Source organism: Manis pentadactyla, chromosome 7 (assembly GCF_030020395.1).
Source record: "Manis pentadactyla isolate mManPen7 chromosome 7, mManPen7.hap1, whole genome shotgun sequence".
In the NCBI taxonomy this organism is placed as follows: Eukaryota; Metazoa; Chordata; class Mammalia; order Pholidota; family Manidae; genus Manis; species Manis pentadactyla.
In genome coordinates this window covers 121062887-121076597 of record NC_080025.1, presented here as the reverse complement: position 1 = coordinate 121076597, position 13711 = coordinate 121062887, and the positions used below count along the sequence as shown (strand labels likewise).

General features: G+C 41.1%; 1 protein-coding gene across 4 annotated transcripts in view; it reads right to left on the bottom strand.

Annotated features, from left to right (window-relative positions):
• The window catches only part of PTPRZ1 (protein tyrosine phosphatase receptor type Z1), a 160128-nt gene extending 155875 nt beyond the window's left edge, over positions 1–4253 (bottom strand). For 2 of the 4 annotated variants that reach the window (XM_036905647.2, XM_036905649.2), the window contains exon 1: positions 3844–4253. In XM_036905647.2, coding sequence (XP_036761542.2) covers positions 3844–3901 — 58 coding nt within the window. In that variant the 5' untranslated portion in view covers positions 3902–4253. The remainder of the gene's footprint in view (positions 1–3843) is intronic. The other 2 variants (XM_036905650.2, XM_036905651.2) reach the window with 1 other exon arrangement.
• Between the last annotated feature and the right edge of the window lie 9458 nt (positions 4254–13711).

Below are 13711 nucleotides of genomic sequence, written 5' to 3'. Positions count from 1 at the left end.
TAAGTAAGTTCCCAAATATCTAGTGCAGACATGAGAACATAAATGAATTCATCAGTGAAATGACTTATCCTGCCAAACTTCCCTGAGTGGAAGCAACTGTATCTTACATAAAAAAGGGGAGATGAAATAAAGAAAATTGCTACTCTGCAAACCAGAAGTAATTAATCTTCTGAATGGAGACTAGTTATTATTTGGGGGCGGGGGGGCATGAATATTTTCTGTTCCTTGTTACAATTTGTTTTCAGTGGATTGATAGACCAGGCTGAGAGTCACAACATACTGGATTCCACAAATTCTCAGGATAAATTAAATAATTAATTCCTGCAGAGGTTGGGTATTATTTGTAGCTAATGTGTCTCTTAAAGCAGTAAGACATGACTTAAAAACTCATAAGCTGATTCATTTCATATTTAGTAATATTCAAACATTTGAATTTAGTGTCCCTTGCAGGCTATGGCTCACTCTATTCAAAGATCCTGAATTCTCATTAGTTTGAAAGAAACTCTTCCTTAAAAGCTCTTAAAACACCTCCATCTCCTCTATGACTCACAGTTGAGCTTCCTTACAGGAAAGCCACTGCAAGTTTTTCCCATTACCTTTTCAGTGGGTCACACTTAAATAATACCAGAGTTGCTCAGTCATTACATCAGTTCTCCACCTAGTAGAAAACCTCTCAGTTATTTTAGAGATGGTCCAAATTCACATAGGGAATTATCTTGAAATCATCTTTAATTTTTGCTTCTCTGATTAAGAAGCTCATTCAGCTGGATAGTATTAAATGTTGTGTTACTTGTGTGACTTTAAAAAGTAGCATCAAGTCAGTTATCAGAAATCAAGTCCATAGTAAAAACTTGTTAACAATCTAGAAACCTTGCTAACATTTAAATATCACATTAGTTCTGTAGTTGTGTGTATCTGCATCAACAGCATAAGTGTTTCCCAGAAATTTGTCAGACCTAGAGATTCCAGGCTCCACCCAGACATACTGAAACAGAAACTCTTGGGGTCGGGGGAGGCTGCAATCTGCATTTTAACAAGTGCTGGTGAGTTTTATGTACACTGAAGTTTGAAAACTGTGATGTAGCTAGTTCTGGCAAAATCAGTTGAGGCCACAGGCCAACCTTGATAGAATTATCCAAACAGATGAACTCATAGGTATATTTAATAACCCCCAGCCCTTTCCCAAAAAAACACTTAATGTTCCTCTTTAGCCCCTAGAGATTCCTAGATGTGGAAGAAAGGATTTGTTTCCATCCAAATAATCTAATGAGAATTCTTCTATATAGAGAGTGATTTGAAAGAAGCAATTGGTCTATATATGTCCAGTCACATCAGGACATTTGGGACACAGAAAGTGATAAGGCCATTAAGACATTCAAACTGCTAACAATGCACAGCTCAGTGAATGCTACAACTTGCTCCTGGACAATGGTAAGAATGGCAGCCTAACATTCGACTTACAGAGGAGCCATCATCCTACAGCAAGTCTCAGGTGACAGACCTTTCCTGAGCATATATTACATGTGCTGGCCACCTCATAGCTCCAAGGACACTGAAAATAAGTAATAAACACATCCACGAATACTACAGTAGATGTTGATGGAAAAGTAATTGAAGTGGAGGCTGAAATTTTCATTTTCGATAATATGCCTCAGTTTTTCAAAATGTGCTACCTTGAGATCAAGATAGTCGTCCCACTTGAGGTTGCTAAGCCCCGTAAGTCTGCCTGTAGGCAACAATGTAAAAGACCAACTTTGTTAAAATGGATAGGGATACAAAAGTGTCACCTGCCTGTCTCAACACACACACACATACACTTACACACGAGAAACACATTTTGATTTCGAATACAGACCTACATTCAGTATAATCACATAAACTTGTGATATTCAATTTAATTCTTCAGTTATATTTTACATCATCAAAGCATTAAAGAAAATGTCCAATAAACTGAAATCTATATAACCAAGAACAGGCTACAAATAATGGTTTATTGAGAAAAAGCCTTTGCAAAATGTGGTATATGAGAATGAAATATCATTTAGCCACAAAAAGGAATGAAGTAGCAATACAGGCTACAACATGGATAAAATACTGAAAACACTATGCTAAGTGACTGAAGCCAGTCACCATAGGCCACATATTGTATGATACAATTGAAATGAAATGCTCAGTATAGGAAAATCTACAGAAAAAGAAGGTTGATTAGTGGTTGCCAGGGCTGGGATTGCAGAGATGAGGAATGACTGTTAATGGAACTTCTTTTTTGGGTTATTGAAATGTTCTGTAATTAAATGGTGGATATGATGTGGACTATGAATATACTAAAAGCCACTGAATTGTACATTTAAAAAAAATGAATTGTATCACCTATGTATATATCAATTTTAAAAATTCACAATATATTCAGGGCATGTGGTTTACATAACATACAAAGCAATACTCTCTGGTTTATTCCCATACTTCAATGAGATTTATGTAAATAATTTCTAAGTACCCAGAGAATCTAGCTTTGTTGTTAAAACAGATCTATCATAGAAATGGAAATTCAACAGGTGTGTATTTGATGACCACAGCCCTTTCAAAAAACGTCTTCTCTCCAAAGTCAACTGTATGGTTTTAGAGAAAACAGGACCCCTGTAAGACTTAAATGTCCACCGCCTACATCACATCCCTGCTGTGTACTTTCAGAAAGCTTTGGGTATTTAAATTATGTTCACGTATCTGGGGGGCTACTGGCAATTACCACCTATTTGCAATGTCATTCTCATTAGTTAGAACATGAAAACGATTTCTCTTTGAAAAGGTTACCATACCAAAAGCAGCACCGTATTTTGGATAGAAATGTAGGTTAATATCTACTTCATTATGAACAACCTAAAATAAAGAAATATTGGGATCCTCTAACTGGGAAGGGGGTAATATGTGTACTCACAAACTGAAGTATGTTTCTAACTTTCAGGTTAATGCCTCCAAACCTATTATATTCCATTGTAATAGAAAATCTTCCTGAGGAAATAGATACTTCTTTAATAAAATGCAAAATGTCCAGTCTTACAGGTCTTTTGGAAAATGACGGGAACACTTAAGTCTACATTCCAGGTACATATTCTATTTCAGAATGCAATTTCAGTATTAAATGTATAACCTGGAAGGTGGTGGAGGAAAAAGGAATCCATGAATAAATATACCAACTTGCAACTCTTCTCTGACTTTGGCAGCTGTGGTGGAAGGCTGATAGAAATTTTGATTGAAACTTTTTTTTTTTAAAGTAATTGCCCAGACTTGAATGTCACTAAAAGGTACTGAAAATGACTGAAAAGTCAGGTTGGTGCTTGTTCCTGTTACTCCCTTTCAGGCGTGCTTGTGTGTGTGCGCGCGCGCGCGCGCGCTCATTATTCGCATCAGACACGTGTATTTTTCATTAAAGTGCATAATATCCTTAGCATGAAATCAACAGCAAAAACGCAATATAATACATAGCCCCGCCCGCGGGTGCATTTATCTTCTTGTGTCTCTCTAAAGGGCCCTTTCCACACTTTGCAAACGAGAAGGCAGAGTCGTGCGGGCCGGGCCGTGGCAGGCAGACCTCTCTCCCGGCCTGAGCACGCATCCCCGGCGGCAGCGGGACGGCGGCGGAGGTGCGAGGCGGGGCGCGGGCGCGTCTCCCCCGCCGCTGACCCCCGCCGTGCCTCCGCCGACCGTGGCAACCCCAGGCCACCGTCCCCCTTTCCTCCTTGTTAGATGGCGGCGGCGGCAGCAAGTACCTAAAGCTCTGAAATCCCCCTACCCTTGTCCCAAACGATCCCGGAGAAGAAACCCCACCGAGGTCTTCTCACTCACCCAGGCGGCAAACACACAGGAGCTGAATACAGGCGAGGAAGCGCTTTAGGATCAGCATTTCCAGGCAGCCCGGGGGTCCCCCCCACGCGGCTCCTCAGCTTCTCGGGGTGGAGAGGGAGGGGGCGCTTAGGAAATGTTTTCTCCTCCAGTGTATAGACTGGTGTGAGATTGTGTGTGCGCGCGTGTGTGCGTGTGTGTGTGTGTGTGTGTGTGTGAGAGAGAGAGAGAGAGACAGACAGACAGACAGGAGCGCCCGAGAGAAGGACGCGTGGTGGTCGCGGGCCTCGGGGGTCGCGGGCCTCGGGAGCCGCGGTCCGAGGCGCCTGTCGCGCGGCGTGCGGAGTTGGTGTCCTCCGCCGGCAGCCGCCGCGGTCTGAGCGCTCTCCGCGCAGCGGTGCCGGGTGCCGGGTGCGCGCTCCGGCCGGGCGGTGCGCGCGGAGGGGCGGGGGCGGGGGCGCGGGCGGGGCGGAGGGGAGCGAGCTGCCCGCTCGGGGTCGCGCACGGGGGGCGGACGGGAGCCGCTTCTGGTCCCTGTCCCGGTGCCGCGATTCAGAGAGCTACGCGCCTCCCCCCGGCTCTTGCGGGGGGCTGCGCTGTCCTGGAGTACGAGCAGCCCGCTGGGGTTTAGAATTTTCGCGGAGAAAACGTCTCTTCGTTAAGACTCCATCCTTTTGGAAGAGAGGAGGCCAGACCCCCATTGTCTTGCACAGCCAGAGATTGACCTCTGGGGTTCACCCCTGGAAATGTTTTTCATTTTATTGTCCTCCCTTCAGATGCTAAGTGGGTTCGATCAGAAAGTGGTGGAGGCGCCTAGGTAAGCTGGGGTTCACCTCTCCATTTCCTGTCCCTTCTCCAAATCGCCAAAGTACTTCCAGACCCCATTACCTCCAGGGCAATAGACTGCAAACAATCTGCCGCCCTGACTGTGACAGGTCGGGCCCTGCCCCTTCCCCAGACTCCAAACAGTCCTGCTGTGCACAGCTGCGTGGAGGAACTTTCAGCGCTGCAATGGTCCTTCGCGACAGAACTACCCAATTGCCTCCCCGAGCACAAGACTTTTTCATTGCTTGACCGAAGGATATACAAAAGAAATATAAGACATGCTTTCCGCCGTAGAAACGCGCTATGTGCTTGTTTCCATGATGGTCACTCTAACTAGCCTGTGAGCACCTTGATAGCAGGGGGTTTGCCTAATTTATTAGAACCCAGCTCCTAGCACAGAGGCAGGAATAATCTACTGAAGTTCCCTAAATGTTTGTTGAGTTCATTTGAAGCCCAAATGAAAAGATAGGGCAACTGGTGGTATTCTCCGTGAGCCTCACTGTACCAAGCCCTGCAAATTCGTGTACTTTTCAGAGATTTCATTTATAGATTCTTTAGAGATAAGTACATTTTTTTCCTACTTACATGAGCCCCAGTTTGGAGCCTTTTAGGAATCCACTTTAGGGCACAGGAAGTCAAATTCTGGAATTATCCCTTACATTCTTAGCAATCATTTGATGTAGGCTATCTGTACAATGTGTATTCCTGTGTCCTGTCTTATCTCTAAAATAGCATTTTAGTTTTACATTTTTAAGAGCTTATCACATACAAAATTGGGTTCTGAAAGTATTTCGAGTGTTACTACCAGTTCTCACTAATATACACAGCCTTTGAACACTAAGTTAAATGTACAGTTAATGGTGCAATTTGCTATTACTTCAGGAATTGATTATAGCCATGTAATAACACATTTCAAATCTATTTAGAATGTTTATTCAGGAATACATATAAATATTAAGAAATTGATCCTTGATCTTATTCTTCCCATGAATAAACATAGAAATGCTGGAACTTTTACAAGAATTATAATGCAGATTGATGATTGCTCATGTGAGTGTCTACGTCGGAAGAAAATTTTGCTAGCATAGCAAGAAGTATGTATACAAACTAGAAATGCACTGAGAGGTCAGAGGAAGTGTTTAGTATGGACTGGAGTAGGCAGAAAAGGTTTCCTAGAGATGTGTAGTTAACAGAGTAGGACTAGCCAGAAAAAAAAATTGACGTCAAAGGGGGTGGAGACAAGTGTAAATGAAGCAGATGTTCTGTGCTGTAAAAACAGTATGAATTAAATTTGAGCAGATGGAGTGGGGTCAGACCATGGAAACCCTGATTTCCTAGCAAAGCTGCTTATACCTGAAATATTTTTGAGGGAACCACAAAAGAAACTTCCAAGAACTTCAACTATTTAGAAGCCAGTTTTTCTCAGGGGCATGTATGGTGCTCTCGGAGGTCTCAATGATTAAGTCCACCTTACTAACCTGCCAGAATAACCTAACAACAAAAATCACCCTCAACTCACCTCTTTCTTGACCAAAAAGTTCCATCACTAGTCATTCTTATGAATTAGATCACAAAACAACAGCACTGTTGAAGTCAAAGTTACCTTAGTAATAAGGGCAGGTGATCCCACGGTCTCTGCAAATTCTGTTCTCACAATAAAAATTACTGTCATGCACCTGTAAAGGCACAAAGAGCCACACTGAGGGCAACTGTCAAGTTGCTCTTGAAGGGTGTACTTGGAGCAGGACGGCAACCAATTCTATGTGACTGAGTGACAGCACTGGAAAACTGCCTTGGAGGGCCAGCCAATGTGGGTCTAATAGTACTGTGGAGGGTGGTGGGGCAGGAGGCTTGGGGAGCTCAGGTCCTTGGAAGTTAGGTCATCCCAACAGCCCAGGAGTGGGAAAACATAAGTCATCAGCAGGGCTGGAACAGGAACATCAATCTGTATCTCTCACTTCACAGTTTTATGAGGTCATTTCTAAGATGTGTTACCTGATCAATATACATTAGCCATTGTGGGTTAAAGGTTATAAACCTGTAAAACCACATGCTTTCATTCAGAGTCCCAATCTAGCTAACTACCCATCTATTTACCCATAAATAGATAGATAGAGTAGATATATATTCCCTCTACATATTCATATATTCTATGTATATCCTGCCTATATTCTGCATATATATTGGTGTGTATATGTGTGTGTGCTGGTAAAGTTTATTTATATTATGTTCTATCATGTAAATCACAGTTAAGTTCTCTAAGTTTGTATTTACAGAGTTCAGTACATGCCTGGGGCATACCTTTTTTTCAAAACCATTAACAAAACAGGGTACATATAATGATAGTTGGGGAGCTTAATGAACTTCTTGCTTTTGGGGGGTCTCCTCTGGGATTTCAGACTGAACTGTATCCAGAGGCTGACAGTGGCAACTCATCGGAGTTCTCCACTTTTCCCCATAAACTCTTTGTGTAATTCCTCTACATTCTAATGAAATTTGTATCTTCTACTGGGTCTTCCTCTTGGTTTGCAGGCAAAGCCGTGCTTTCTTCAGGTGCAACCAAAGTTCCAGCTGGGTGTCCAGAAGGCTCATATGCAGAAAGGAGGTTGTGCCCATTGCCGTCCACCACCAGGAGGAGGAGAGCTGTAGCCGGGCTATTGCTCAGATCAGTTGCCAAAAGGGGAAACCCTGATGGGGTTGGAACTCTGACTTCACTCATTGCCAGTGCCAGTAATAATTATTTTGTTGAATGATGCATACAAAATAAGTTATGGAGTAAATCAATCAATCAATCTATCTATCTATCTACCCATCCATCCAACGATACTCATTCTTTAAAATTCATCATTTACATATATTCATTCACTCAACCCATTTTTACCATGCATCCAGTAGGTATCATGCATTGCTTTAGGGGCTGACCAACTATGAATTAGCCTGTCCCCATCACCAAAGAACTCTCTGCCTGATAGGAGAGAGACATAGATGTTGCTCCTACAAAATGTCTTTGTGGAGGATTGCCAAATAAAATACAGATGCCCAGTTAAATTTGAATTTCAGATAAATGAATGATTTTTAGTATAATTTTAGTGCACTGATACACTAAATTTAATAAGTTTTTTAACTAGTGAATAATTTTATTAATACAAAGTAATATTTTAGTGCACCCCCATGCAATATGGGGGACACACTGATACTTTAAAAAAGTCATTGCTTATCTGAAATTCAAATTTAACTGGATGTCCTGTATTTTTATTTGCTAAGTCAAACCATCTCACTTTGGTATGTCTGGGAATTGTCTGATGTCAGAACTAGTCATTTGTGGTTCTGAAATGTCTGTGGTTTCCCATAAGTTTACTTCCTCTGAAAATCATTTCCAATGTGTTCCTAACGTAACTAAAGATAGAGGCAGAAGGGGAAAGGAGGGTGTCTTCTCTGCAGAATCTGCTTGGCTCGTAAATTCAATGGAAGTGTTAAGAGACTGAAGAATATTGTATAGTCACTGAATAAAACATTAAGGGGGAAGTAAAATATCTGTACTTCTTAAACTATGACAGTAATAAATTGTTCCTGTTTGACTCATATACACTATTGCTCATTTTTACCCATTATCATTGAAAAATATATTTGAGTAGAAGTCATTAGGTTGGATCACTTAAATATTTACAGTCTGAGAAAGAAGTAAAATATGGTTTTTGTAACTATAAGCTGTTTATCGGAAGCAGATCTCCCTTTACTTGAAACAATGTATTTTAGATTGTGAGGACAGATGTATCTTGTGCTTTGCCCCTTACGAGTTTTGTTCACATCTGATTGACACAATGGCATCTACTTGGTTTCCTTGCAGTGAGGTTTCTGAGAAGACTGAATAGTAATTTTACTTTTTACAACACAGTCAAACCTTTTATTTGTCTTTGTCCTACTAGCAACTTTCTACCTAAAAAGCAGTTATTTCCTACCTTCCCGAGCTTTGCATCTTTGATCCTAATGGTCCTTAGGAGTTTAGCTAGCTGCCCTATTACTGCCTTTTTCCCATATGAGGTGGGAGGATCCTCACCAATAAATCCAGAGCTGAGTGTAATGCGGTACTCTGAATCCATCTGAAGAAAGCATAATTATATTTAAGAGAAAACTGCAGCACATTACATACTTAGTCTTTTAGTGTCTTATTATGATTGACTATAAAATGATTTAAACTTATTATATGTATAGTTTATAATTCAGTGATTAAAATTATATTAAACACCAAGTAGGAATCATTTTTTCATATAGTATAGTATGAGATTCAGGATAATTCTTCTTTTATGTATTAGTTCAATAATATTCTTTCGTATTTTATATATCTTTAACTTAAGATAGTAGTTAGGAAAAACAGCCATAAACTTTGAAAAAAAAATTATTTGTGGAAGAATTGCTTAAGTTGATTTTTCTATCTTAGAAAGAAAACATGTCATTATAGCAAAGATCTTAGGAATCTTCTTAAATATTTGATTTGTTATAATTTTTGTTTAGGAATTTTCATTTGGTTTGTGGATAAGGCCCTTTTTGTCTATGTTTAAAATTAACTGTATTAAAAATCTTATTGAGCCTCTCTTTATCCTGAATGAAATTTTTTTAAACATTTTTTAAAATTAAAGTATCATTGATACACACTCTTATGCAGGTTTCTCATGAACAACATTGTGGTTTCAACATTCACCCATATTATCAAGTCCTCACCTCCCCATTGCAGTCACTGTCTATCAGCGTAGAAGATGCTATAGAGTCATTACTTGTCTTCTTGGTGCTGTACTGCCTTCCCGGTGACCTACCTATATTGTGATTGCTAATTATAGTGCCCCTTAATCCCCTTCTCCCTCCCCACCCACCCTCCCCAATGCCTCCCCTTTGGTAACCACTAGTCCCTTCTTGCAGTCTGTAAGTCTGCTGCTATTTTCTGAACCAAACTTTTTATTTAATTGATTAACCCATTTAAAATTGATTCTTTGAAATACACTTTATTTTTTTAGAGCAGTTTTAGACTCAGAGCAAAATTAAGCAACAAGTAAAGGGAGTTTCCTTGTACTCCCTGTCCCCACACACAGCCACAGCCTCCCCCACCATCAGCATCGCACACCAGTGTGATACACTTGTCACAATCCACGAACCTCACTGAACTACAATGAACTACCGTGCTCCAATTATTAACATTTTACCCTTATCATCCTCTTTTCTCCCTGTTTCTATATCTGTACCTATACCTACAAGCTGAAAAGACCTTCCTGGCAAAGTTGTTGGACTGACATGAACTGCTTCAACCACCACCATTCAGGCTGTTGTCCTTTGGTGGCTTATTGAACTTATTAAAGAAGCTTTTGTTGATTCCAGAATATTTTATAAACAACATGATTTTATATCACTTAGAAAAGGAATTAGTGATCATTAGAAGCATCTCATTTTATTTAAAAATAATCCATGCTAGCTCTATGCTGTTTCCTTGAAAAAGTTGCATTTGATTTTGAAAATCGTCACTCTCAAATACAACTCCCTTCCCTCCATCCCCCATTCATCCGGTTTCTGGCTCCCTCTTGGATAAAATAGTGCACCTGCCTTCTTACTGGGTATTCTGTCATTAGTCTTTCTACTCTTTAGTTCACACTCAATACCAGAGTAATCTTTCTAAACCGAATGTCTATATAGAATACATACCAGGAAATAGGAACCAGCATTGGTGATTGCTCCTGAACATTCAAAAGTATTACCCCAAAAGAATTAATCAGTGTCTATAGTGGAAGCTTTAAATTGAAGAGCTCATGTAAGTCAGAAGTGTGGGTTGTATTAAGATAATTGTCAGTCGTACTAAGAGAACTATATTCTTTACAATGAGAGAGGTGACTTCCTTTTACAGCTGCACTGGTCATAAGCTAATGCCTGCTATTTCAACGTTCACACATCCTGCTCTCTTCTACCCATCCCACCACCATCTCTTTTATCAAACATAATAGTGATATATTTCTTTTCTCCCAAAACCATGATCTGAATGTCATTATTCAAATAAGTTCCAAGGAAATGTGTCCTCAAATTAGTATTGCATGGCAAAGAGCCACATAGCCACATTTAGGTTTATTGCTCTTTTTATTTCCTTGCCATTTAAAGGTGAAAACATACTTCTCTCTTTTCTATCAGAGACAAGCATGGGATTTAAAGTCTTCATACACACTTAATTAAAAATCAATATTTTCCCGATCTCTATGCCTTTGAAAAATGTCCAGGATAGTGTTAGAATAGAAAGCAAATGTGTTAAACAAGTTGTGAAAATCAGAGAATCAGCATTGGACTGAGTCATTGGAATGAGCTGCTATATTTCAATTGCATAAACATTTCTGATAAATGGTCATTTAGCTGTTTCTTGTCTATTGTCAGTCAAAAATAACATACAATCACTCTACATGATCCCTTATACTTTTGATATGAAAACTACCATGTTCACCTTTATTTTCAGCCAAAATATTCTCTCTCTATAATTGCCATCCACTTGATTTTAGGGACCTAGAACAAACCTTTTCCACTTACATATAGAGAGAATTTCTGTTTTCCTCAAACCCCAGATAATGAGATTTTCCTTTTCGTGCTAATTGCTCATTCATCCAAGCTTGGTCTGAACCCCTTGACTCTTTGAAGCTGATAGTCTATCTTTAGATATCGTTGAATATCTTTAAATCTCTCCTTCTCTATTTATTCTTCTCACCAAGAGTTAAAATATTTCTTCTCACCAAACTATTAAATAGCTTCTCTATTAAAAAATTCCTCGCTTGACCGTATCTCATTATAGTACTGGGTGTGCTTTCCTTCATACTTTTGTTGTAAGAATAAACTGTAATCATTCTCTACTTCCTCATTTCCCAATTACTCTCAAACCACTAACGTTAGGTTTCTGTCTTCCTTATTCCATTTATAGTGGTCTTTAAAATATAATAAAGAAAGTGTTACTTGAATGGTCTCTCAAGTACAGTGCTCACCAAACTAAAAAACTCATCATTCCTCCCAAACTGGTGCTTTCTGTAGGCCACAAAACCTGAGCAGTCTCCATAGCTCCTTCTACCTCGCCACTCCCATCTAATTGGTTACATGTTCTACAGCTTGCTCTTAAACTCAATTTTGTTTCTATTATTTCTTTACATAGTCAATGGGATTGATATATATTCAGTGCTTAATAAAAGTTTAAATAGATGAAGTAATTTATTACCTTATAGAAGGGCAGCTGCCAGGCCAGTACCACCAGCTACTTGCCTGCTTATACCAGGTGTGGGGAAGATGGGGTTCCTAAGGCCAAGATCCTCACCGAACTTAAACCACCTGATGATGTAACTGGCCTGTTGCTGGGCTGCCGCTTCCACACCTGCAGGCAATAAGCTATTACTGCGATATAGAGAGCTTGGCCCAGTGCTCTGGGTGGAGGCAGAGACACTAGTGCTCAACCTACTGCCTAAAGAACAAGCCAGGTAATAAACCCTTTCACCCCAAAGAACGTTTTGCTGTCAATTTCTTTGGTCACATTGAATCCATAGCGAACTTGCCCGGGGCTAAAACTCATTGGTTTCAGAGAGCTTCTTGGTGCCTCCCTGTAAGTATCTGGACACTAACTTAGACCCTCATAATAAGGAGACATCCTCTCTCCCTCAACCTACTGGCTGATTTGATAACAGACTTAGTCTGCGCATAACACGTCTGCCTTGACTTAGAACATAGCGGTTTTGTTCTTCAACTGACAGTGTGGCTGGCAAGCATGCAACAGCTCCAGTGCATTCCAAGAACTTTATAACCTTATTTTCTCTTCTTTCACTATTACTTCCTTCTTTCACTATTAATTCCTCCTCTTATTCCATTCAAGGAATAAGAATCTCAAACTTCTCCTGATGTTTCCAGTAGCAGTAGTGACCTTAGGTCTTTAAATTTTGAGAGTTAGGAAACATTTATATCTCTGGGTTGTTGCAAAACCCTGATATTGTTCATTGCTGTTCTCCCTATGCATCCACTTTTACTTACATTATTTCTAGGCAGTTTCCTGTTTATTCAAAATTGGAATAAAAGCTGAGGAGGCCCATGGCCCTGAAGAAATCTCTCATTACTCTCATAAGAATGAAACTTGAGCCAAGATGGCGGCGTGAGTAGAGCAGCGGAAATCTCCTCCCAAAACCATATATATATTTTTTAATTCAACAAATACAACTATCCCAAAAAGAGAAACCAGAAGATACAGGACAATAGCCAGACTACATCTACACCTGCGAGAACCCAGCGCCTCGCGAAGGGGGTAAGATACAAGCCGCGGCCCGGCGGGACCTGAGCGCCCCTCCCCCCAGCTCCTGGCGGGAGGAGAGGAGTCAGAGCGGGAGGGAGAGGGAGCCCAGGACCGCTGAACACCCAGCCGTAGCCATCCACACCGGAGTGCAGACACAGTGCATGGAGTGCTGGGTACTAGGGAAACGGGACAGTAAAACCTGCGAGTGTGTCCCTGCAGCTGGCACCCCTGGGACAAAGAAAAGCAGGTGCTTTCTGAAAGACTTGAAGGGACGGGGACCACACAACTGGACGGAAACGTCCCGGGACACTTAGCCCAGCAGCTGGGAATCCCAGGGAACTCTGGGCGCCCTAACCCCCTGGGTGACAGCACCGCTTGGAGGCCCCTTATGGAGATAAACAGTCTCCTGCATGTTCCCCCTCCGATGCCGCTCCGCCATAGTGGACCAGCAGCATGAGGCAGCAGGGCAGAGCTTCTTTCAGAGCGGCCAGGCAAGAATTAGAAACACCGTCTGTGTGCAGCTGCCCAGCACAAGCCGCTAGGGGTCGCTGTTCTCCCAGGAGAGGAAGGCCACAAACCAGCAAGAAGGGACATTCTCCCAGCCAACACATGCGCCATCTTCCCGCAACTACCTCTATCACCATGAAAAGGCACAAAAATTAGATACAGACCAGATTAACCCAGACAGTCTCCCCTGAGAAGGAATCTGGGAGATAGAGCTAACCAATCTCCCTGAAAAAGAATTCAAAATAAAGGTCACAACCA